This window comes from Eucyclogobius newberryi, unplaced genomic scaffold, assembly GCF_026437365.1.
Source record: "Eucyclogobius newberryi isolate DKJ021-1_F unplaced genomic scaffold, fEucNew1.0.hap1 SCAF_1, whole genome shotgun sequence".
In the NCBI taxonomy this organism is placed as follows: Eukaryota; Metazoa; Chordata; class Actinopteri; order Gobiiformes; family Gobiidae; genus Eucyclogobius; species Eucyclogobius newberryi.
In genome coordinates this window covers 24,605,151-24,631,066 of record NW_027315723.1, presented here as the reverse complement: position 1 = coordinate 24,631,066, position 25,916 = coordinate 24,605,151, and the positions used below count along the sequence as shown (strand labels likewise).

Sequence of the window (25,916 nt, the reverse complement as noted above, 5' to 3'; positions counted from 1 at the left end):
ATAACTGTCAGATTTTTGGTGTGAACGTAGCCGCAGTGACACTTGTTCTGTTGTTTTAGAGAAGAAGAAAAAAACATTATACAGATATAATTTCTTCAAACTTTATTTATTAACATATTTTTGCGTCATAACATACGGCAACTTTTCCATAAATTAAATGTCTCAAATCATCCCTTTTGTCGGTTCCTATATCCAGCAAAGGCATATCACAGTATTCTGTTTACCATTAAAAACATGTCGACGTTCTCCCTCTAAATACAACGCAACAGCAGCTTCAAAACAGAACGAAGAGCAAATCGTGGACAGGTTCTGCCTCCATTTTTCAAGTATGTACAGTAATAATGACTGGTCTTATGGTTATACATGTGGAAGCGTTTCTGCAGAGGTCGCTTGGTTTCCGCTCTTGTGCTGTCCAGGCGGGCGGGGCTTCGTGCTCCGACTTTGCTTGTCCTCGGGGAAGGTCGTCGAAGAGAGAAAGAGTCACTCGCCCTTCACTTTAGCTAAATAAATAAAGAAATGCATCAGGATTAATGATGATAAATCCAAACGCAATGGCAGAATTCAGATATGAACAAAAACAATGTACATTTCAAATCTCTTTTTTACACCTACTGCCTAAAGAGTGTGTCTGAAAGAGAATAAGTTTATTTCCAAATATTTTAGGCTTTTGATGCTTTAAATTACAGGCTAATGATGCTTAAATTTTGTTACTACAGAAGGCCAAGTAAAACTGAAAAACTAAAAAGTAGTAAATATAAAATAGTAGTGGTTTTTGACATTGGGATGGGACAAGACTGTCACAATGTGTGAAGAAAGTGTTGAACGTTGGCGAGTTTCTTGAGAAGTGGCGCTAAAATTAACTTAAAAATATGAAATAAAACAAATAAAAATGATGAACTGCATTGGAGTCATCTCTTTATCATTATAATTATGTAAAAACCTTATCTCATTCTCATCGACTTAATCTCGGGACTTGGAGGAAATTGAGTCTAGGCCTTTATTAGACAGTGCAGCGTGAAATCGACCACCGGGTGGCGCTCTGGACCCATTCTCAGAGAGTTCAGAGTCTGACCTGTGCTGCTGGAGACGTGCTGGTCCCAGATGTAGCTGTTCAGAATCTCTCCGAAGACGTAGAAGACTCCGATGAGGCTGCAGAGGACGCTGAAGAAGGCCATTCGAGCCATGGGGCTGATCTTCTCCAGGACGGGGTAAACCCACACCCCGGTCACATGATGCACCCAGCACGTCCTGCCGGGGCAAATAAATGCGCTATATAATCAACCGCTCGTCTTTGAACGCACCGACCTCCCGACGCCAGGCCCGGAAACCATTTTTCTCTTTTAAAGTACATGTTATACTCCTTATTTGTATTTAATTTCTTTGTATTGAGATTTTACTGCACCTTTTCTCTGTGGTTCGCGACCCCCAAACACACCACAACATAGGCTTCCCAAAAAATAATAAAGTAGTCTTATTTCTAATGTTCGATTTCATTTTCTGGACACAAGCCTAGAAACAATAGTTTTATAGCCCAATAAAATAATAATCTACATTTACCACTGCATTTGAAATCATTTCGTGGCCCCCATGTTGAGAACCACTGCTGTAAAGAGCTTTGAATTACTTTGTGTTCCAACTTTACAAATACTCCTGGAGCACGTCGTTAAAACAGAGTAACGCACTGCTCCTCATTAGTCGTTACTTAAAAGTACTCAAAATTTAGGTTACTATTTTAAATTCCTTTAAAAGGTGAAATATGATGCAAAATATGACGTGCGTACCAGAGAATGTATCCCGCTCCGAAGGTGAAGACAGCCGCCAGACCCCACGGCCTGCTGGGATATTTGTGGCGGGTGGTCCTCATCTCAATGATGATGAACGGCAGAACTGTGGTGTGCTGTAAAACAAGAGAGAGCGTTTACTGAGCCTTCCTCGATTCCAGGTGAAGTGTGGTGCGGTTTTGTTCAGAGCGCCGCATGTGTCCAGCTGGGGGCGCTGTTAGTCCATCATAGTCCCCCTAAGAGGCACAGAGAGGGAGGGGCAGACCTTTTTACCTTGTTTGCCCTGAGTTCACAGCTGTGGCACGGCTCCTGAGGTTCCATCACTGCCTGTGACTTCAGCTTCACATTAATTATAACTCGACAGTTACACTTCAGAGTGGCAGGATTGTTAACCAGTGAAATTGCTGTTTGTTTTTGTTTTGCAAAATAATGGATTTAGGAATAGCTGAACTTGTGTTGCAATGGAGGATTTGATTGTGCAAATAATGAAGGTAAAAGAAAGGAACATTGACATTTAGCGAATCAACTCATGGAGAAAGTGATCAAGTTGTGAAATGTAACGGACTGTTTGGTTATGTATAATAAGCTTTAAGATGCGCGGTGTGATTTTTTTGCTGGAGGATACGGTGCCTGCTTGTCTCCATGGAGATGTTTTTGTCCTGGATGTTAGTATGTACATTAGGGCTGCAGCGAGTAATGGGAATAATTGTTATTTAAATAGGAATGTCCAAAAAGAATGTCCAAAACGATTCAGATTTTTTTCAATAATACACACAAAAAATAAAGAAATTAGTTGCAGCGCTACTAGCATGGCATTTATCTTATCGTCATGGATATAAGCAGTGACACCACCAGGCCAAGCATCTGGAGTTACAGTGATTTTACCACACAAGTACACTGTCGCAGGGGTCAGATCACGGGTCGATTTTTATCACCACATCCAGCCCCCCATTTTATAGTATCCCAATGAAATAAAAAACTGAATAATAAATAATTCCAAAATAATTTGGCTAAATATTGGAAAGGTTATTACAGAGAGTCTGGGGGATTTAAGTGGCTCTAATCTCTCCTCTCCTTTTACACAATCCCTGTGACTCGCAGCTAAAACTGGACTACATTTTAAGGTTAAAGATACAATTAGCCTGGGGATATTTGTGATGCATTTAACCAACACTTTGCTGATGCTGGAAATATTTTTGAGGGTGCTGCTCCATCTATTGCTGTTGCCACAATACATGAGAACAGGGCTGATGATCAAGTATTTTCCCTTAAGCCCTTTACACTGTATGAAGTATTAAATATGTTGCTCAAAAAGTCCACTGGCGCTGACACCCTCAAACCTAGGTTTTCTATTGTTATCTGCTCCACTCTTAGTAGATTGTTTGACTCAAACATGCAGGAGGCACAGCAGGACCAGGTTCTGAGTGTGTAGGGGACCTTCCCGTACTCCTTGTGTATTATCCTGGCAGGGGAAGGGGAACCTCAGCCATGAACTTCTAAAGTACAGACAGTTTATTAAAGTCCCGACCAGAGAGCATCACTGCTACACAACAGTCAGCAACACATTTCATGCCGTGGCCCGAGCTGCTGTGGGCTCTACAGATCATGCCATGGTTCACCTGATCCCCACGTACAGACAGAGGCTGAAGCTCTCCAAACCTGTGGTGAGGACTTCTAAGAGCTGGACCAGTGAGACAGTGGAGGAGCTACGTGCGTGTTTGAACGTTACAGACTGGGAGGTTTTCAGAGCTGCCACAGATGGTCTGGATGGTAAATAAAAAATGTTTTTCTTGTTAATTGTTGTATGTTGCACCGGATCACCAAAGTAAGATCCCAGCCTGTGAATTTTGTTAACTGACAATGGCAATAAACCTTTTCTGATTCTGATTAAACATGCATTCTACAGAAACAGTCTGCACTCAGTTTTTCATTCAGCATCAAGGTTCATTAGAGGAGAAGGATACAACTCACCACTGTCAATCATACTCTGAAGTAGGAAGGCAATCATTGGATGTGAGAAGAGAACAGCACTGCCTTTTGTTTGTTTATACAGCTCTCATTGGGATTTTACCTGATTATTTAACAAGTTTGCTGAATATTAGATCAGGATATTTGGCAATTAAGTTCTCAGAACATTCTTATTTTAGAGTCTCATTGAATCAATACGGAGCAAGGGGAAAAGGCTCAGTTTTTGGAATGAAACACAAAGATATTTTAAATTAAATTATTTCATACCTTTAAAGGAATAATAGAGGATTTTTGACGCGCAATCTGAGTCTCATTTCCTCGTGGCGTGAACAGCCGAGTAATTCTCCTACATGTCAATCATTCCCTGCGTGCTATTGCACACCTGCAGCCTCGTTCCCAGCATAGCAGAACGTTTCCCTGGCTGCACATGCATGGTTGATATGCTGGTGTCTGTTTTTAGCGAGTTCCTTCAGTGAACAGTACAAAAATGACCACAGAGAAAGACTGTGTTCAAGCTCAGAAGAGACAGAAATCTGTGGAGACGAGAAATGATGTGATCCGTCGCGCTAATAAACAAACGCAAGTGTAGCAGCGGAGCTGTTGCGTGCTTCCGCATAAGGTTTGATTGTAGGCGGCCTCTTGGAAAGAACAGGAGGGTGGGGGGTCAGGGTCAGCTTGAGTTCCTAACTTGGCAAAAAATCCTCTAATATTCCTTTAAATGAACTCGAAGCACTTATAAAAGACTATCCACAGGGCCAGTGCTCTTGTTTTTTATGTTTTTTTCCACATTGTGTGAGTCTTTATGAATGAGTTTTATTTTCTTTAATTGATTGTTTTATTGCTATTTTATCAAGATAATCTGTTCTATTTGTTTTATGTGTTTTGTGTTCAACAGGGCACTCCTGAAAAAGAGAGTTTCTCTCATTGAGTTCAACCTTGTATAAATAAAAAATAATTGAATAAATAAAACATTTGTGTTTCTGGCTGAATTGGATTTTGTGACCGACACAAGGGTCATCCAGAGGTCAAAAACACTGCACTGAAAAGCATGAGGGAACAATTTGATGAAGTGCTGAATACAACTGGTCCGGTCATGATTTCATCTGGTTTACTCAGTTTTGTCCCTCCCAAAACACTTGGCAGCCCAAGTTTCTCCAGCAGTTAGTGTTTCACTGTGACTCTGCAGTTTGACATGGTTTTATGACATTATGATACATGGTCCACCATTTCCTCCCCTTTTTTATTTTGTAAATTAAATTTTTTATTTTAAAATCATCTGAAAGAATTTTGAAAATCAACGCAACTTTGAACATCGGAACATCAGTCCTGAAATAATGAAAAATGAATATTTTGTGATAGTGAATGGTGACACAACATTGATTGTGGGCTGCTGCATAAATATAGTAATATTTTTCGGGGCATATTTTACTAACTTCATTTGTGACAGTGCTACAATTTTGTTTTCATGATTAAAATGGATGTATTTCATACCAGGTTTGTGCAGGTCGTGTCTTCACAATGACATACTGTTGTTAACATGTATTTGGTTCTTAAAAAATGTTATATAGTCCAGAATATCATGTGCAATATATCGATTATCCCATGTATATTAATATTGTAATAATATTGCATCATGAATCAATTGTTTTCTTCTGGTCGGTTCCCATCAGATATGTCTACATAATCCAACCCAATTAAAACACGCGTGAAGTTGAATGCTTACGATTAAAGTAAAGTTGTCCCACTGCCGCAAAAAGGGAACAAGTTAAAACCAATTCAACTCCACCCAGCGCAAAGTCAGTCAAGCGGAGCGACGGGAGACGTGCCCGTACAACAATTGTACAAGAACAATCACGTCGAGCGTTGCACTTGCATAAAACAAAACGAGAACGCGAGGCTCTGCTGTTCATGTGGTCGATGTGGAGTAGGTTTGAGGTTTAGGAGATTGGGAGGTGTCCAAAGGGTTACAGATGCCTATGTTCGCTCGCAGTATGTTTTGTTTTGATGACTTGGTAACAGCGAAGGTGTGGCCTTCATAAGGATCGTATTTAAATGTGCTCAAGAGGAAACGGGGACGAGCTTTGGATGAAAGAAGTGACTGAAGAGGTCAAGAAGATGAAAACGAGGCGAAAATTGAAGGTTTTTCAACATGAATCAATCAGGCAAACGCTAGATTAATCTGTGCAGACGTATCCTTGGATCTCTGCGGACACTGACCACTGCAGCACGAGATGAAGTTTAATCTGATCTCACCGTCTAGTCATCTCAGCTGGTCCTTGCCAAACTGCAGAAAACTCTCCTAAGACATTGAAACTTAGTAATATGAGATCACCTAAAAAACACAAACCATATCTTGAATTTGTAATCCACAGTGTCACTGGGTAAATTCAGGAAAAATGGAAACTGTGGTGACTGAGAAATGTTATATTTTTATCAAGTCATATTTTATGACTTTTTGTGCTGTGTTGATTGTGTCACTATTGTAAAAAAAAAAAGAAAAAAGATTGTGATTCTCAATGAGGCTTCCTGCTTAAAATAAAAGGTATCAATAAAACTCAATAAATAAAATATAAAAGAATTGTACACCTTGTAATAAAAATAAGCAATAAGAACATTTCTGCATTTTTAAGATTATAATTTGAAGGAAATCCATCTCAAAATCTATCTTGCAGGAGCATTTTCAGCCTTAACGAAATTTTAATACAAAATTGAACGTTTAGGAGGTAGGGAAGGATGTCCAGGTCATAATATAAATCATAAAAACTAAAAACATAATCATAAGAACTAAAAACAACGATGTAAGCATTCCAAAGTTGTTTGGTTGAAGTGCCAATACAAAGACTTATGTTACTTCTTTCAATAATCGGTCTACACTTAAAGTTGATATTGTGATACACACACAAACACCAGGATGAAACTGTTACTCTAAGGCATTAATTGACTAAAACTATTTGAACTCCCTCATTAGTTAAATGATGCCGTCAGGACTTCACGCTCTGCACGGAACAACTATTTTGCTTAATTCGTGTTGACACAGCCCCAATCCTCCCTTTCATTCTGCAAGCTCCGTGGCTCGCTGACTTTTTCTGCCTGTATTGTTTCAGACACATTTTTCACTCGTCCCTCGGCCTTGCCCTCGCCGCGTTTCCATGGCGCAGGGTTGAAACAAAACAACAGTCATTTCCATGGATTACAGATAAATATTTACTTCCAGCTCATGCGCAGGAACCTCTGCAGCCCTCACTCTGCAGAAGCTCGGAGGAAGACTTCTCTGAACAATGTCCCGGCTCGGATTGGCACGTGAAGATGCCATCGAGGAAGTGTTGTTGTGTTGTTGTCGTTGTCGTCGCCACTAGCAACAGCCGTGCGCTGACATCATGGCTGCTAAGAAGGACAAACGCCACAGGAGAGAGACTCGGCGTCTTTGATGCGTGCTGCGTTAATGGGCCGAGCAGAGCGGTGTGATAAGGCTGTGGCGTGTGAGGGCAGGTGCACGACTCTGATTACACTGTTAGAGACGCCGCTTTCTCCAAACACACATATTTAATGACACAAATTATTGATATCTTTTAGACACGACTGCAGTGGATGTTGATGCACAAGCCCCAAACCCAGGTACATTTAGTGTTTAATCCAATAATATCTGTTAAATTTGTTTAATCCAATAATTTCTGTTAAAATATGAATGTTGAGACATCCAGGCGTATAATTATACTGACAGACGCCCTGAAGGAGCTTCATGGTTGGGAGTGAAACTGTCCAGTGGGTATATGTCTTAAAGGCGGTATGGACGTTTTTTTGGCGATTTGAGAACGCGGGCGGAAGTGCGCATGCGCACTCCCCCGTGCGGACTGATACAACACACACGTGCGTTTGTTTATTAGCGCAACGGAGCGCATCGCATCTCTCGTCTCCCGTAGATTTCTGTCCACTTCTGCGTCAGCTCGAACTGTCTTTCTCCGTCTTCATTTTACCCCGTACACTGAGGGAACTATATTATGATAGATCAATGCGCTTAGGCACGCGGAAATGTGGGGACGAACCGCACGCGGCTGCAGGTGAGCGATAGGTGCGTTTTATGATTGATACGTGGCAGGACAAATGATTTATCCACGCCACGAGGAAATATGATAAAAAAATTGCTGAAAAAAATCGTCCATACCACCTTTAATGTATAAGCCAAACTCTGTCAAAATAAGAAAATTACAGAGATAAAAACTAAATTAAGGCTAATATAGAATGCAAATCATGAATAGAATATATTTAAATAAACAAAAATAAAATACTTTAAAAAAAATAATATATATATATATTTTGTTTGTTGTGATATTGATTATTCCATCAGCCAATATTGCGATATTGATGCTTTTGCAATGAATTATGCAGCTTCAATAAGAACATCCCCAAATGTCAAATGTGAATTTTCAATAAAATGAAAACGAATAAAATGTATTTAACAGATTACTGCAGAAAATAAATAATATATGTCTGACTTTGAGATAGTGTCCAGTGTGCACAGATCTGGCAAATTACAAATCAAAATGGTAAATGTCTAGTTCTTCCAGTTTGGCATTGGCTAAAAGGAAGCTTGAGAAAGAGCTTTTGCATGTTACTCAAAATACAACTTATCTGATCTGATTGTACAAAGTGTCTGTGAGCCAATCAGAGCCTTTAGGACAGGATTAGTTTTACCTAAAGACCTCTGGTAAATTGTAATAATTATGAACTTCGTCTGCGTTTCTCGTCAGATGCGATTTGTCCATGTCTGTAAAAATGTCAATAAAAACACTCCTGAATTGTATCTACTGTGATTCACTAAACTCAGAGGTCCTCGTGTAATTCTAGTGTGAACGCTTATGTCTGTGATTTGGGCTGTTTTTAGTCGAATCGATTCAAAATGTCCAGATTTGAACAAAACTAATGCTATAAATTAACCCCAAACCATTTATCTATTTTATTGTTTTTTTCTACAAATAAAAAGTAAAAAACACAAAGCAAACTGCATCAAACGTTACTCGGAAGTACAAGCCGCTGTCCCTAAAAACAAGACAATGACTGACACTGCTTATCCTGACCCAGAAGTCGTGGGGTAATTTCAGTTTGACAGACGTCCCCAGGTAAAAGTATTCCCGTGAACTCACCATGCCGTGGTTGAGCCACTGTGGGATGAAGTTGTCCAGGAGTTTGGGGTAAACCAGCTCCCGGTCGTAAAGGTACAAGGACCAGAAGGTGAACACCACGAACTGAGAAAGAGAAGGATCATTATTTAACTAATATCTTAATAGCAATCACATTATCTCAGGGAAATAAATAGCAGTCGATTTGCCATGTTTATTAATATGTGATGGTTTTGGTTGGATGAACAGAATAAAATGTTAGTGTTACGATTATTGTTAGAAATAAACACACAATTTCATGATCATTGTCACTTTTAAGAAGTTAAAGAAACGCTTCATATTTATATAAGTTTACTAAACAATTTAAATGACTTTTTGCACAAATTTTACGATAAGAAATAAAACATTGTCCAGGTGACTACTGTTGAAACATATTCTCCCATTCTTACAATCAATATTATTCATTTGTTCTCATATCGTGGCCATAATAATCCCAAAAATAAAGTAATTCACCGTGACATCTCTAGGCACAAATAAAGACTATTTATAAATGACATTTTTGATTATTCTTCAGAAAACGTCTAATCACATCACAAACCTTTTGACTTGTGCGTTCCTATCAGCTGTGTAGAGTAGGATTGTCGACATCTTTAGGTCCTGTTATAACTGTTCCTTTTGTGCTGAGTGCAAACTGAACTCCAGTGTGCTCTGCCAGCTCGGAGCGACCTCTATAGGCCCCTGTTCAATACTCGGGTTACTCAGAATGTGTGTCTGAACCAGAACAGCAGCCCTGGGCCACTGCCAGCTGAGCTATTCTGTGTTATAGAGGCTTATTGAGGTTAGCATTGTGGCTAAAGTCAGGCTAAAACATGTGACCGGAGTGGACCACTGTAACAGAACAGCCCCAGGAGCAGACAGGGGTCACTGTCTGAGTCTCACTGAACTCTACACCACTTCAGGCTTCACTCTTTGATTAAAATTAATGCCAAAGATACAGTATCCAACACTTATTTTAGCACTAGGAGTACTTATCAATACTTCAAAAAATTGCTAATAGAGAAACAAAACTTACGGCTTCTGAATCATTTATCAAACATCTACATTTTCACATTAGCATTTATTTTTGTTCTGCCACCTTCTCTACTCTAACAACGACTACATAGTTACTACCGCAAATAGAAAACTAGCTATTTAGCTGTAATCTGGGGCTCTGTTTTTCCTGAGCTTTACGTCTCTGTACTTTGTCCCTCCAAATAAAGATGAAAGAAAATTATTTTTTATTTTCAATCAATTCAATTCAAATAATTTGTCAGAAAAACATACTGCCATATTTTTTCTCTAATCGCTTAGTTACTTACTCTTAATTAATAACGTGGCCAATCTCAATACTCAACTCCCAAAAGAGTAGAATTGTAAAATGCAGTACTTGTAGATGCAGCGTCTCTTTATTTCATGTATTCTTGTGTCAGTGTTCATCAGTATTTTTGATCAGTTTCTCACCGCTCCAACAGGAAAAGCCAGCACGGCCATGATCCAGTCCCTGAGCGAGATGAGCTTCCTCAGCTGCCTCTCCTGCTCCCTGCTCTCCCCGGCTCTGGTCAGCAGGCTCGAGATGTCTATGAGGACGCACAGGGCGAAGAACACCGCCTGGATCACCTGGACACAAACAATGAAGGATCAAATAATAACAGATGCATTAACAGACAATGCAGGAATTTGCAAAGGCATAAAGAAAGTATCACGTATTTTCTCATAATAGAATGTATTCATTAAAATTGTTGTAAGTCTGATAGATTTGTTGCATGCACGAACACATATTGTTAATTGTTTAGTGCTTGCCACAATTACAAATCAATGATTACAACTAAATTACTTTTTTTGAATTTAAGAAAAAGCCCTATTCCATTCACACATCAACTGTTATTTTTCCAATACACGTTCAACAACAGGGGATGCGCCAGGGGGGGGGCTTGGGGGGATCCAGCACCCCCTAGGATGACCAATGCACCCCCATAGTCACCCCCTACCCCAACTTTTAAATGAAATTAACCATAAATTCCACATTAGGGTTTAAAACAATCGTTCCCACCGTCACAAAAATAAGCCCAACCAACATGAGCCAATAATATGAGCCTATTTTTATCACTTTTTTTTACATCAATGATTACTTTAAAACAATTAAAGATTCTATTGTAGAATCTGTAATTGTTGTGAAGGTTGCTATAAAAAAAGTGAACTTGGCAACTATGACCATGTTATGTGAGGACCCCCATGGAAGACCGCAGCACCCCATTAGCCTGTCCTAAAATACAAAAGTCTGGCCCTACTAGTGGTGGTGATGGGAGAAGATGTCGGTGTAGCATGTTATTGAGTCAAACCCAGAGCCACTCCCGCCTGATGTGTGTAATAAAACACTGGAGTCAATACTGTTCCAGAGATGGAGCTGCTCCTCTGAGACGGGTCAGGTTCAGCCAAAAACACAACTGGAAAACCTCTCCAGCCAGATACAGCGTAAAACTGACCAATATAACATGGCCATGCAATAGTTAAGTTAACGACAATATTGACCAGAGTATTTCTGAATTGGAATGAATTTGTGTTGCCGAGATTGTCTATAAAATTAATTTAGAGGTGCGAAATACTTAAAAAATGTTATATTGTCAGCTTTTTCGAGGATTAAAACCGTACTAAAGCAAGACTAAAACAGAGCTACAGTAGGGACAAAATAATGACTAATATCACATAAGATTGTTTTCATATTTCCCACCTATATCATTATTTACATTCATTAATCAACTCTAGTGGCGAAGCTTAGGTAAACTTGGTGTAATCCCTCATCCCTCAGGACTCTCATCCAAGAGTCATTCTCAATCCATTGAGAATGACTCTTGGATGAGTCGAAATTTTTGTTTTTCTAAAAACAGTGTCTAGATGACTACAACTGAATCTTTTTCTACAAGTTTAGATACGTTTAAATAATTTGGGTCAGATTAGGATAATTTCTACATGTCTTCTTCGGTAGATTGTCCAATTTATTCATAATTTCTGAGAGTTTTATTTCAATAGATTTACTTTAAATTCATTGATAAAATGGATCAAAATAAGAGCTGCTGCGTGCTTTTCTTTGCCTGCACAGATTTGAATCTTGTCACACTTTGGTGCTAATGATCAGGGCCTGTTCCACGTTGCCTTCAGGGACCTGCAGATGTTGCAGTGGTGCGTTTAAGGGCTTCTGGTCTGGGTCCTTAACAGCTCAGTTAAGGAACTGCCTTAATGTGGAAAATATGACACAGCATTTTCTCAGGGTCTATTTTAAAAAGCTTTAGCAGCCATTATAAGTCAAAGCCCATAGTTTAAAGTGAAGGTGGAAAAAGTACTAGTACTTCATAGTACCAGTAATACCAGTGAAGCAACTAATGGACAGCCACAATTCATTCCTTCTACTGCAACATTTTTTATAGTAGTCAACAAGTTAGCAATTATTTTTCCAGATTAGACAAGTTAGATTTAAAATCGAATTAGATTTTAAAAATGTGCTTTTTACCAGCTAAAACATTTACAAATAAAGTACATTTATTTTTGATGAAAATAAAGAGTGTTTATTATTCTTTTTCTTTTTATTTAATTATGCCACTGGCTTTGTTATAATGCATCGTTGTGTTCTGCAGAAATAATGACAAATATAGCCGCAAGCGGCAATGATCGGCCCTCGCCACGCCGCCGCCACACCGCCGCCATGCCGCAAGAGGAGGGGGCGCTAACGCGCCCCAATTGTCCTTTTATTACGCCTACTGCTGAATCTGTGACGCTGTCACATCTTCTCCCCTTTGTTTTACCATCAAAAAGCTATTTTATTTTGAATTCTTGGCAAAATGTGCGGCTTTGCCGCACAGACACCGTGACTCTTTGAATAAAAATGTGGATAACTTTTGATGGTCCTGAAGATGAGTCTCACCAAATTTCAGGTTAATAGGGCTGACGCCCTGGGAGGAGTTTGTGAAAGTATAAAGTGTAAACATGTTCTGGCGATTTCCCCATTGGAATAACATGGAAGGTTTCGGTCATCGTTACGGCAACGCCATAACAATTATGACATGGGTCTCATTGACTTTTTTGATGGGGATGCTAAAATTGAGTTGTGTGTCAAATTTCATATAATTTCGCAAAACTTAACATTTAACCTCCATATAAAATCTGTAGGGGGCGCTGTGGCGCCAAATGAATTTATTTCACTTCAAGTAGGTTTAGGGCAAAGAGTTTAACAACTGATTATAATTTGACGCAATTCGGACTTTATCTGCGCAAACGGCAGAAATTTTAAATATGGGAGATTTCTGAAATTCTAGCTACAGTTTGCGGCTTCGCCGCACAGAGACCGTGAGAGGTATCAATGTAATTTGGATAACTTTTGATGTCCCACTCCTCAGTAGCATTTTCACCAAATTTCAGCTTTTTAGGGCAAACGCCCTGGGAGGAGTTCGTAAAAGTACGACGTTTGGAAAAACTCCGAAGTCATGTTTAGCCATTTTTGAAGCAATATGGCCGACATTTGGTTGGGCGGACGGCGTTGCCGTAATAATATTTTTTACTTCTCTTGTCACCATCTACCTCTGCGCCAAATTTCATGATTCTACGATCAGATTTTTTTTGGGTCATTTCCCATCTCTCAATGCATTTTTGGTACATTTGGGGGCGCTGACGCGCCAATTTTTTTAATTTTAGAAAAAGGAAATAGCCAGAATGTAGAGAGGCACGATTTTTAGAGGTGTGCTAATTTTTGTGACTTTTCGTCAATGTTCACTGGGTGAAAAATAGGGGGGTTGGTCCCGAGAAGAAGAAGAAAGAAAGAATATTAAAGCCGCAAGCGGCATCCAACGGCCCTCGCGGGCCGCCGGCCTTCCGACTCTGCGCTTTCGACTTGATAAAGATGGCGCCCTTATTGTGTTGAATTAAAAAAGAACTTGACAGACGGAGACACATTGGACATGGCCAATCCAGTGCAAATCAACACAAGTGTCAGTCAAATTTGCTGCGCCGCCGCACAGAGACCGTAGCACTTAGAATATAAATATGGATAACTTTTGATGCCCCGCTTGTGTAGATGATATTTCCCAAAGTAAAGCTTGATCGAGCTATTGCCCACGGAGGAGTTTGTTAAAGTGTGAAGCATAAATTTGAACATTTCATAGATTTAGCGTTTTTCCCATTTGTGACAGTATATTTGCAGCTCCACGGCACAGAGACCGTAGCACTTAGAATCCAAATATGACTAACTTTTGATGCTTCCCTTGTGTAGATGATTTCCCCCAAATATGAGCTTGATCGGGCAATCGCACTAGGAGGAGTTTGTTTAAGTGTGAAGCGTAAAAATGTGGTCATTTTAGAGATTTCGCTGTTTTCCCATTTCTGACATATATTTGCGGGTCCGCCACACAGAGACCGTAGCACTTAGAATAAAAATATGGATAGCTTTTGATGCCCCGCTTGTATAGATGATTTTCCCTAAATATGAGTTTGATCGGACAATCGCCCTAGGAGGAGTTTGTTAAAGTGTGAAGCGTAAAAATGTGGTGATTTGAGGGATTTCGCGATTTTCCCATAAGGATAACATGGGATATTTCTGTCATGGCTACGGTTACGCTGTACAAAATATGACTTTGTCTCTCATACTTTTATGATCAGGATGGCAAATTAGAATTTTGTGCAAAATATCATGTCATTTGGAAAAACTCTATTGTTTATAGGCCACTCTGAAGGCCAAATAGTCAGAATTCTGGGAAACGTTTGAGGCTCCGTCGCACAGAGACCTTAAAAGCTATCCTTAAAATTTGGATAACTTTAGATGCCCCACTTGTCTAGAGGACGTACACCGATTTTGAGGTTGGTGGGCAAAACGCACTAGGAGGAGTTCGTCAAAGTTTGAAACAGAAAAATGTGGATATTCGAGAGATTTAGCGGTTTTCCCATAGGGATAACATGGGAGATTTATGTCATCGCTACGACTACGCCGTAAAAATTAAGGCATTTGTCTGATTGGCTTTTTTGATCGGGACGCCAAAATAGAATTTTGGGTAAAGTTTAGAAAATTTTGGTAAAACTAATTTTTGACCTTCAATGTTAATTTAAAGGTCACTCTGTAGGGGGCGCTATCGCGCCCATTTCAATTTTGTCAGCCTAAACTGGTCCAAACTAGAACGTTTAACAACTGATTCAAATTTGGTCCTAATCGGACTGGTTTTGATCAAATGGGAGCAATTTTTAGATCTGCAATATTCCAAAATAAGTTGTCCAACTTTGCGGCTGCGCCGCACACAGACCGTAAAAGGTATCTAAAAAAATTGGATAACTTTAGATGCCCCACTTGTCCAGAGAACGTACGCCGATTTTGAAGTTGGTGGGCAAAACGCCCTAGGAGGAGTTCGTCAAAGTTTGACGTGAACAAAATGGCTAACACAGCGTGTTTTCATTTTCAAAGGAAGATGGCGGCCATAGGGTAAGTCTGGGGGCGTGGCCACAATGATTTTTTTTGTTTGTCCTCACGAGAGGAATGCGTGTCCCGAATTTCGTAGCTTTACGTCAAAGTTGACCTCGGGGCGTCTCCCATAGGCGCAATGTATTTTGACTTTTGTCGGTGGCGCTGTCGCGCCATTTTTTAACGAAAAAAAAAAATGGCCCAGAAAAAACAAAATTTGCCAGGAGGGTTTTTGGAGGAATGCAGCGCTTCGCGCTGCTGTTGTCAACAATTAGTGAATGGGCTACGCCCATTCACTAATTGTTGACTATTTCTGTCATAGCAGGAGTAAGTATGCATGATCCATGCCTTCGGCATGGGCTAGTTCACTGTACTTGCCAGGGGCGACGGGGTACCAAACATGCGGGCTGCGCCCGCATGTTTGATCAGACAGTTGCAACGCTGCCAAAGGCAGCGTTGCGGGAGCAATAGGCCCTCCCCCTGCTGGGGCTCGGGCCTAATAATAATAATATTTTTAGCAAAAACAATATAGCCGTTTTTACTATAACAACAAATGATACATCGTTTGAAAGCTCTAAGCCTTCCCGATGCCGCCATGGGGTGGAATTATCATTACGAGCGCTTACGCGCTCGTCACTCCCTATTCCGTCGGGATGCCCCGCCCACTCCCCATAGACTTCCATTGATTTGAGCAGATACAAGCATGGCCCATGCCTGCGGCATGGATTCTCGCATACGGGACGATGCCAGGAGGGTTTTTGGAGGAATGCAGCGCTTCGCGCTGCTGTTGTCAACAATTAGTGAATGGGCTACGCCCATTCACTAATTGTTGACTATTTCTGTCATAGCAGGAGTAAGTATGCATGATCCATGCCTTTGGCATGGGCTAGTTCACTGTACTTGCCAGGGGCGACGGGGTACCAAACATGCAACGCTGCCTTCGACAGCGTTGCGGGAGCAATAGGCCCTCCGCCCTGCTGGGGCTCGGGCCTAAATATAGCCGCAAGCGGCAATGATCGGCCCTCGCCACGCCGCCGCCGCCACGCCGCAAGAGGAGGGGGCGCTAACGCGCCCCAATTGTCCTTTTATTACGCCTACAGTGTCAGTCAAATTTGCTGCGCCGCCGCACAGAGACCGTAACACTTGGAATAAAAATATGGATAACTTTTGATGCCCCGCTTGTGTAGATGATATTTCCCAAAGTAAAGCTTGATCGGGCTATTGCCCACGGAGGAGTTTGTTAAAGTGTGAAGCGTAAATGTGAACATATCAAGGATTTGGCGTTTTTCCCATTTGTGACAGTATATTTGCAGCTCCACGGCACAGAGACCGTACCACTTAAAATCAAAAAAAGACTAACTTTTGATGCCCCGTTTGTGTAGATGATATTCTCCAAATATGAGCTTGATCGGGCAATCGCCCTAGGAGGAGTTCCTTAAAGTGTGAAGCGTAAAAATGTGGTGATTTGAGCGATTCTACGATTTTCCCATAAGGATAACATGGGATGTTTCTGTCATCGCTACGGTTACGCCGTACAAAATATGACTTTGGCTCTCATACTTGTATGATCAGGATGGCAAATTAGAATTTTGTTCAAAATATCATGTCATTTGGAAAAACTCTATTGTTTATAGGCCACTCTGAAGGCCAAATAGTCAGAATTCTGGGAAACTTTTGCGGCTCCGTCGCACAGAGACCGTAAAAGTTATCCTTAAAATTTGGATAACTTTAGATGCCCCACTTGTCTAGAGGACGTACACCGATTTTGAGGTTGGTGGGCAAAACGCACTAGGAGGAGTTCGTTAAAGTGTGAAACATAAAAATGTGGTAATTTGAGAGATTTTGCGGTTTTCCCATAGGGATAACATGGGAGGTTTCTGTCATCGCTACGACTACGCCGTAAAAAATAAGGCATTTGTCTGATTGGCTTTTTTGATCGGGACGGCAAAATAGAATTTTGGGTAAAGTTTAGAACATTTTGGTAAAACTAATTTTTGACCTTCAATGTTAATTTAAAGTTCACTCTGTAGGGGGCGCTATCGCGCCCATTTCAATTTTGTCATCATAAACTGGTCCAAACTAGAAAGTTTAACAACTGATTCAAATTTGGTCCTAATCGGACTCGTTTTGATCAAATGGGAGCAATTTTTAGATCTGCAATATTCCAAAATAAGTTGTCCAACTTTGCGGCTGCGCCGCACACAGACCGTAAAAGGTATCTCAAAAAATTTGATAACTTTAGATGCCCCACTTGTCTAGAGGACGTACGCCGATTTTGAAGTCGGTGGGCAAAACGCCCTAGGAGGAGTTCGTCAAAGTTTGACGTGAACAAAATGGCTAACACAGCGTGTTTTCATTTTCAAAGGAAGATGGCGGCCATAGGGTTAGTCTGGGGGCGTGGCCACAATGATATTTTTTTTTTGTCCTCACGAGAGGAATGCGTGTCCCGAATTTCGTAGCTTTACGCCAAAGTTGACCTCGGGGCGTCTCCCATAGGCGCAATGTATTTTGACTTTTGTCGGTGGCGCTGTCGCGCCATTTTTAAAAAAAAAAAAAAATGGCCCAGAAAAAATTTTTTTTTCGCCGATTCTGAATTTTGGGCAAAGTTTGGTAAGTTTTTGAGCATGTTCAGGGGGTCAAATTAGAGTTCAAAGCGATGAAGAACAAGAAAAATTAAAGCCGGCCTTCCGACTCTGCGCTTTCGACTTGATAAAGATAGCGCCCTTATTGTGTGTTGAATAAAAAAAGAACTTGACAGACGGCGACACAATTGACATGGCCAATCCAGTGCAAATCAACACAAGTGTCAGTCAAATTTGCTGCGCCGCCGCACAGAGACCGTAGCACTTGGAATAAAAATATGGATAACTTTTGATGCCGCGCTTGTGTAGATGATTTTTCCCAAAGTAAAGCTTGATCGAGCTATTGCCCACGGAGGAGTTTGTTAAAGTGTGAAGCGTAAATGTGAACATTTCAGAGATTTCGCTGTTTTCCCATTTCTGACATATATTTGCAGGTCCGCCACACAGAGACCGTAGCACTTAGAATCAAAATAAGGATAAGTTTTGATGCCCCGCTTGTGTAGATGATATTCTCCAAATATGAGTTTGATCGGACAATCGCCCTAGGAGGAGTTTGTTAAAGTGTGAAGCGTAAAAATGTGGTGATTTGAGCGATTCTACGATTTTCCAATAAGGATAACATGGGATGTTTCTGTCATCGCTACGGTTACGCCATACAAAATATGACTTTGGCCCTCATACTTTTATGATCAGGATGGGAAATTAGAATTTTGTTGAAAATATTATGTCAGTTGGAAAAACTCTATTGTTTATAGGCCACTCTGAAGGCCAAATAGTCAGAATTCTGGGAAACGTTTGCGGCTCCGTCGCACAGAGACCGTAAAATCTATCCTTAAAATTTGGATAACTTTAGATGCCCCACTTGTCTAGAGGACGTACACCGATTTTGAGGTCGGTGGGCAAAACGCACTAGGAGGAGTTTGTTTAAGTGTGAAACAGAAAAATGTGGATATTCGAGAGATTTAGCGGTTTTCCCATAGGGATAACATTGGAGGTTTATGTCATCGCTACGACTACGCCGTAAAAATTAAGGCATTTGTCTGATTGGCTTTTTTGATCGGGACGCCAAAATAGAATTTTGGGTAAAGTTTAGAAAAATTTGGTAAAACTAATTTTTGACCTTCAATGTTAATTTAAAGGTCACTCTGTAGGGGGCGCTATCGCGCCCATTTCAATTGTGTCATCATAAACTGGTCCAAACTAGAAAGTTGAACAACTGATTCAAATTTGGTCCTAATCGGACTTGTTTTGATCAAATGGGAACAATTTTTAGATCTGCAATATCCCAAAATAAGTTGTCCAACTTTGCGGCTGCGCCGCACACAGACCGTAAGAGGTATCTCAAAAAATTGGATAACTTTAGATGCCCCACTTGTCCAGAGGACGTACGCCGATTTTAAAGTTGGTGGGCAAAACGCCCCAGGAGGAGTTCGTCAAAGTTTGACGTGAACAAAATGGCTAACACAGCGTGTTTTCATTTTCAAAGGAAGATGGCGGCCATAGGGTAAGTCTGGGGGCGTGGCCACAATAATATTTGTTTTTTGTCCTCACAAGAGGAATGCGTGTTCCGAATTTCGTAGCTTTACGACAAAGTTGACCTCGGGGCGTCTCCCATAGGCGCAATGTATTTTGACTTTTGTCGGTGGCGCTGTCGCGCCATTTTTTTAGAAAAAAAAAATGGCCCAGAAAAAACTAAATTTTTCGCAGATTCTGAATTTTGGGCAAAGTTTGGTGAGTTTTTGAGCATGTTCAGGGGGTCAAATTAACTTTTGATGGTCCACCCCTGAAGATGAGTCTCACCAAATTCCAGGTTAATAGGGCTGACGCCCTAAGAGGAGTTTGTGAAAGTCTAAAGTGTAAACATGTTCTGGCGATTTCCCCATTGGAATAACATGGAAGGTTTCGGTCATCGTTACGGCAAAGCCATAACAATTATGACATGGGTCTCATTGACTTTTTTGATGGGGATTCTAAAATTGAGTTGTGTGTCAAATTTAATATAATTTCGCAAAACTAAATATTTAACCTCCATATAAAATCTGTAGGGGGCGCTGTGGCTCCAAATTAATTTATTTCACTTCAAGTAGGTTTAGGGCAAAGAGTTTAACAACTGATTCTAATTTGACGCAATTCGGACTTTATCTGCGCAAACGGCAGAAATGTAAAATTTGGGAGATTTCTGAAATTCTTGCTGCAGTTTGCGGCTTCGCCGCACAGAGACCGTGAGAGGTATCAATGTAATTTGGATAACTTTTGATGTCCCACTCCTCAGTAGCATTTTCACCAAATTTCAGCTTTTTAGGGCCAACGCCCTGGGAGGAATTCGTAAAAGTTTGGAAAAACTCCAAAGTCATGTTTAGCCATTTTTGAAGCAATATGGCCGACATTTGGTTGGGCGGACGGCGTTGCCGTAATAATATTTTTTACTTCTCTTGTCACCATCTACCTCTGCGCCAAATTTCATGATTCTACGATCAGATTTTTTTGGGGTCATTTCCCATCTCTCAATGCATTTTTGGTACATTTGGGGGCGCTGACGCGCCAATTTTTTTTATTTTAGAAAAGGGAAATAGCCAGAATGTAGAGAGGCACGATTTTTAGAGGTGTGAACATTTTTGTGACTTTTCGTCAATGTTCACTGGGTGAAAAATAGGGGGGTTGGTCCCGAGAAGAAGAAAGAAGAAGAAAGAATAATATTCCGATGCGAAAACAATGTTTCCCATTTTTCAAATATCATAAACTATACATTTTCGGAAAGCGCTCGCGCTTTCCTACCTCATGGTGTGGGTCCCTGGTCACTGACGGGTACTTTCGTTAATTTTGAGTGGGCTCCGCCCACTTTGTGTTTTTGGCCCTCTATACAGTAATAATGTTCAATTTTTGCATTACATGCTTATATGCACGGAACATGCAAGAGATGGGGAACGTATTCGTGAGCTACTTAGGGCAAATGAGTGCTTTATATTTAAAGTGCTCGTTTAGTGCGTACTTTTGCACGGGCTTCGCCCGTTTACAACGGTAAAGTTCCATTTTCCTACTACTAATTAGTATGCACGGGGCGTGCGTGAGTGAAGGAGTGCGTTAGTGAGTGTTTGGAAGTGGGCGAGCGCTTCGCGCTCGATTTCGTGCGCACTACGTGCGCACTTTCGCAGCCGTGCTTCGCACGGCCTTACGAGATTAATAGGCCTCTCGCCAGCTTGTGGCGCTCGGGCCTAATTAAAAGAGTCAATATTTATTTTACCAGTCGATTAGTCACGCCTTTTCCAAAGTGTTGCAATCCTACATCAAACAAAACAAAAATGATATTGCAACTGCCATTTGCTATTGCTACTATGAAACTTTAACAAACATTTTATGAAATTATTATAAAAGGTCTTATTTGAATGTGGATGGATGTTTTAGAATTACTGCGATGGAAAAGCAAATGCCTGGAGGACAGACTCTCTTTTTGTAGTTTGAATAGTGGCTCTGTTCTCCGAGACCATCCTTCAATTTCAACAACTCATTACTGAATTAAGCTTAAGATTTAATTTAACTTTATAGAGTCCATTAAAACAATATAACAAATGTAGGGCTATAACGCAGAAAAATAATTATTTAAAGTTGTGCCCTTGTGCCTATACCGTATCTTAGAATCCACATCACATTTATAACTGTAAATAAAGAGAAACATGTTACTTTCTGTTCTGTGTTTTGTTTTAACGTTATCGATTACCGTCACTCTACTTAATTACCTCAAAATACTGACCAGGGACTGTATGGATTTGTTTACTACTAACAAACCACATTTAAATACTAATACTATTACTCTGAAACATGCAGCAGCTGATTGAAGTAAATCAAGACGTCCAATAACTCTTTCTATCAAGTCTTGATAAGGAACAGATGCATCATAAATCTGACCCTTTGCCCTTATGATTTAATAACAAAGAAGTAAAGTCAATGAAACATAGTGCCATCAATACAAACCAACAGATTAAAATTCAAATTAGGGCCCATTATTCCCCACACCCCAGTTCTACCACACAAACACACACAATGTTTATTTTTGAGGATATATTTCTTTCACAATCAGGTTATCATAGTTAGGGTTAGGATTAGATTTAGAATCAGTTCATTTGGTTAATGGCTTCGGGACAGGTTTGCTATCTGGGTCTTTCTTGGCAGAACTGCGTTGGTGGGAAATATTGACGAAAATTATATCTACATTTTATTATTTACTTAAGGGCGGGTTTACACAGCTCTGAGTGGTATTAAAATCAGCATGAAAATTCTTAGACCAGGTCCCCAGATTGAAAATGACTGTCGAAGGAAAGTCGAAACGTCTTGATTTTCAAAACAGTGTTCAGATTACTACAATTATTATTATTATTACATAATCAATATAACAATATAGCAAATCTGGAATGTGCTGAAATGCACATTGTCTTGGTTGAGGTTCAACTCTAGCTCAAAATGTGAATGGACCATAAAAGTAACCACAAAAGTGCAGAAATATAATTTAATGTTCTGGAGATTAAACGTTTTGTTCCCTTTTAAATACATTTTTAATCATTTTAATTATGCTGTATAAAATACATTCAAATTTTGCATCTCCTCAAAACTGTAATAGCAATATTATTGGTTTCTCGATAGATCTCCAAATTCCTTTAGCTCATCATCTCAAATCAAACTAGAGAATACCACATTTTTAAAAAGTGCCAAAAATTAGATCAAGTATGGGTTAAAAAGTGGGTTTTATGTACACATCTACTTTAGGCCAATCTATCATTATTATTATTAGGCCCGAGCGCCACAAGTTGGCGAGAGGCCTATTAATCTCGTAAGGCCGTGCGAAGCACGGCTGCGAAAGTGCGCACGTAGTGAGCACGAAATCGAGCGCGAAGCGCTCGCCCACTTCTAAACACTCACTAACGCACTCCTTCACTCATGCACGCTCCGTGCATAGTAATTTGTAGTAGGAAAATGGAACATTACCGTTGTAAACGGGCAAAGCCCGTGCAAAAGTGCGCACTAAACGAGCACTTTACATTGGGATGACCCTTATAAAGCACTCATTTGCGCTAAGTAGCTCACGAATACATTCCCCATATCTTGCATGTTCCGTGCATATAAGCATGTAATGCAAAAATTGAACATTATTACTGTATAGAGGGCCAAAAACACAAAGTGGGCGGAGCCCACTCAAAATTAACGAAATTACCCGTCAGTGACCAGGGACCCACACCATGAGGTAGGAAAGCGCGAGCGCTTTCCGAAAATGTATAGTTTATGATATTTGAAAAATGGGAAACATTGTTTTCGCATCGGAATATTATTCTTTCTTTCTTCTTTCTTTCTTTCTTTCTTTCTTCTCGGGACCAACCCCCCTATTTTTCACCCAGTGAACATTGACGAAAAGTCACAAAAATTTGCACACCTCTAAAAATCGTGCCTCTCTACATTCTGGCTATTTCCCTTTTCTAAAATAAAAAGAAATGGCGCGTCAGCGCCCCCAAATGTACCAAAAATGCATTGAGAGATAGGAAATGACCCAAAAAAATCTGATCGTAGAATCATGAAATTTAGCGCAGAGGTAGATGGTGACAAGAGAAGTAAAAATTATTATTACGGCAACGCAGTCCACCCAACCAAATGTCGGCCATATTGGTTCAAAAATGGCTAAGCAGGACTAGGGAGTTTTTCCAAACGTCGTACTTTTACGAACTCCTCCCAGGGCGTTGGCTCTAAAAAGCTGAAATTTGGTGAAAATGCTACTGAGGAGTGGGACATCAAAAGTTATTCAAATTACATTGATACCTGTCACGGTCTCTGAGCGGCGAGGCCGCAAACTTTAGCTAGAATTTCAGAAATCTCCCAAATTTAACATTTCTGCCGTTTGCGCAGATAAAGTCTGAATTGCGTCAAATTAGAATCAGTTGTTAAACTCTTTGCGCTAAACGTACTTGAAGTGAAATAAATTAATTTGGCACCACAGCGCCCCCTACAGATTTTATATGGAGGTTAAATGTTTAATTTTGCGAAATTTTATGAAATTTGACACACAACTCAATTTTGGCATCCCCATCAAAAAAGTCAATGAGACCCATGTCATAATTGTTATGGTTTTGCCGTAGCGATGACCAAAACCTCCCATGTTATTCCAATGGGGAAATCGCCAGAACATATTTACACTTTAGACTTTCACAAACTCCTCCCAGGGCGTTAGCCCTATTAACCTGAAATTTGGTGAGACTCATCTTCAGGGGTGAACCGTCAAAAGTTATTCACATTTTTATTCAAAGAGTCACGGTGTCTGTGCGGCAAAGCCGCACATTTTGCCAAGAATTCAAAATAAAATAGCTTTTTGATGGTAAAACAAAGGGGAGAAGATGTGACAGCATCACAGATTCAGCAGTAGGTGTAATAAAAGGACAATTGGGGCGCGTTAGCGCCCTCTCCTCTTGCGGCGTGGCGGCGGCGTGGCGAGGGCCGATCATTGCCGCTTGCGGCTATATTTATTATTATTATTATTACAATGGTGTGACCTCGAAGTTGGGATGTTCAAACGTAAAGTTTTCACTAAAACAATCATTAAAATTATATTTAAGATTTGGCTAAAAATATTAGCAAACTTTGAAAATTTTTGTCATTTCACTTCCTCGTTGAACATGAAAAGTAGATGACACATACATAACAGAGGTGATGTAACCGAGCAACGACAATTTAAACAAGAGTCAAAGCTAAAGTAGACAATTGTTATGATTTGACTGACTAATGAATATAAATGACAACACCTTTCTTTTGTGAAATTAATGTTTGTATGGTCAGAAAAATGTGCACCTTGTGCGTAAATTGCCTGCAAATTTTGTGTTTTGATGACATTGTTAGAGCCATTTCATATATTTATATATCTCACAGGGTCCCTCACGATCCGATGCGATACACGATACATGGCTCACGATGCGATAATATCCCGATTTTGTAATACATGCAATGTATTGCTCATGATTTTCTACAATAAATTACTATTTTTTAAATAACCTAATACATGGTGACAAAATGTTTCTTTGTTAAACCTCGACTTGCACAAACTCAAAATAAATACCAAAAAATATTCATGGCGTTATATCGATAGAGCAGCCCACGATATCGATACTGTATCACCAAGTTTAGTATCACGATATATCGATATTTTGGCACACCCCTAAAACCCGAACCTGTTTTGATCGTCCTGCATGTATTTATTCTCCTGTCCAACAAACTCCATCTAGAAACAAAACACGTATCATTATTGCTTTATTATAAATTGTATTGAACTCGTAGCAGCGCATTTCGTCTGGTTTTGACTCTGGCAGAAGGAGACAATGCCATGAGCGCAGTTTTGTCTGACTTTCGCAACACCATTGTCACTTATGCACTTTGTCAATAAAGGCGCACGCGCCGCTCGTCCCTGCGCCAATGACAGGAGCAGTTCAGCGGCTTTTCTGCAAACACCAGGGACCAGTTCAAGACTAAAAGCACTGCTGCTGGTGCAGATTAAACCCTCCAAACACCGATGATAGGCGCATTGCTAACTTGATTATAGCGCGTTTTAGAAGGGGAAAAGGCGCAATTGTGTGTGTTACCAAGTCTATGAAGGTGAGGAACTTCCAGCTGCCTCCGTAGGTCTGGTGCGCGGGCATGTCCAGGGCTTTGTAGTGACAAAGGATGGAGAAATAGGAGAGAAGGATGGTTATCCGGAGAACCTGCGATGGGATGAGCGCCATTTCGCACCACGTCTTGTTTACGCTAACTCTTAACGCAGATCTGCATGTAACGCGGCCACAGCTCGGCTCTCCGGTGTTGTTTGTGTTTTTTATGGTCTGGAAGTCCGAATAAACGTCTTGATTTTCACCTAGCTTCCCTGCAACCCTGTCATCCGCCGCTCGGTGCCCCCCCGACACTACTTCCGTGTTGTTGTGGTGACGTCAGAGTGGGCGGGGGGTGCGAGGCTCGCGACATGGCAGACCCCCTG

The 25,916-nt window shown here is 40.5% G+C and overlaps 1 protein-coding gene across 1 annotated transcript; it reads right to left on the bottom strand.

The window, feature by feature from the left end:
• Positions 1 to 181: 181 nt before the first annotated feature.
• Positions 182 to 25,867, bottom strand: aig1 (androgen-induced 1 (H. sapiens)). Its single transcript, XM_072440669.1, has 6 exons — positions 25,528 to 25,867; positions 10,367 to 10,522; positions 8,891 to 8,992; positions 1,782 to 1,897; positions 1,073 to 1,248; positions 182 to 500 (listed from the first exon to the last, which is right to left on the bottom strand). Exons 1-6 carry the CDS (start codon positions 25,666 to 25,668, stop codon positions 481 to 483), a joined length of 711 nt encoding a protein of 236 aa, XP_072296770.1. The 5' UTR covers positions 25,669 to 25,867; the 3' UTR covers positions 182 to 480.
• Positions 25,868 to 25,916: the final 49 nt, after the last annotated feature.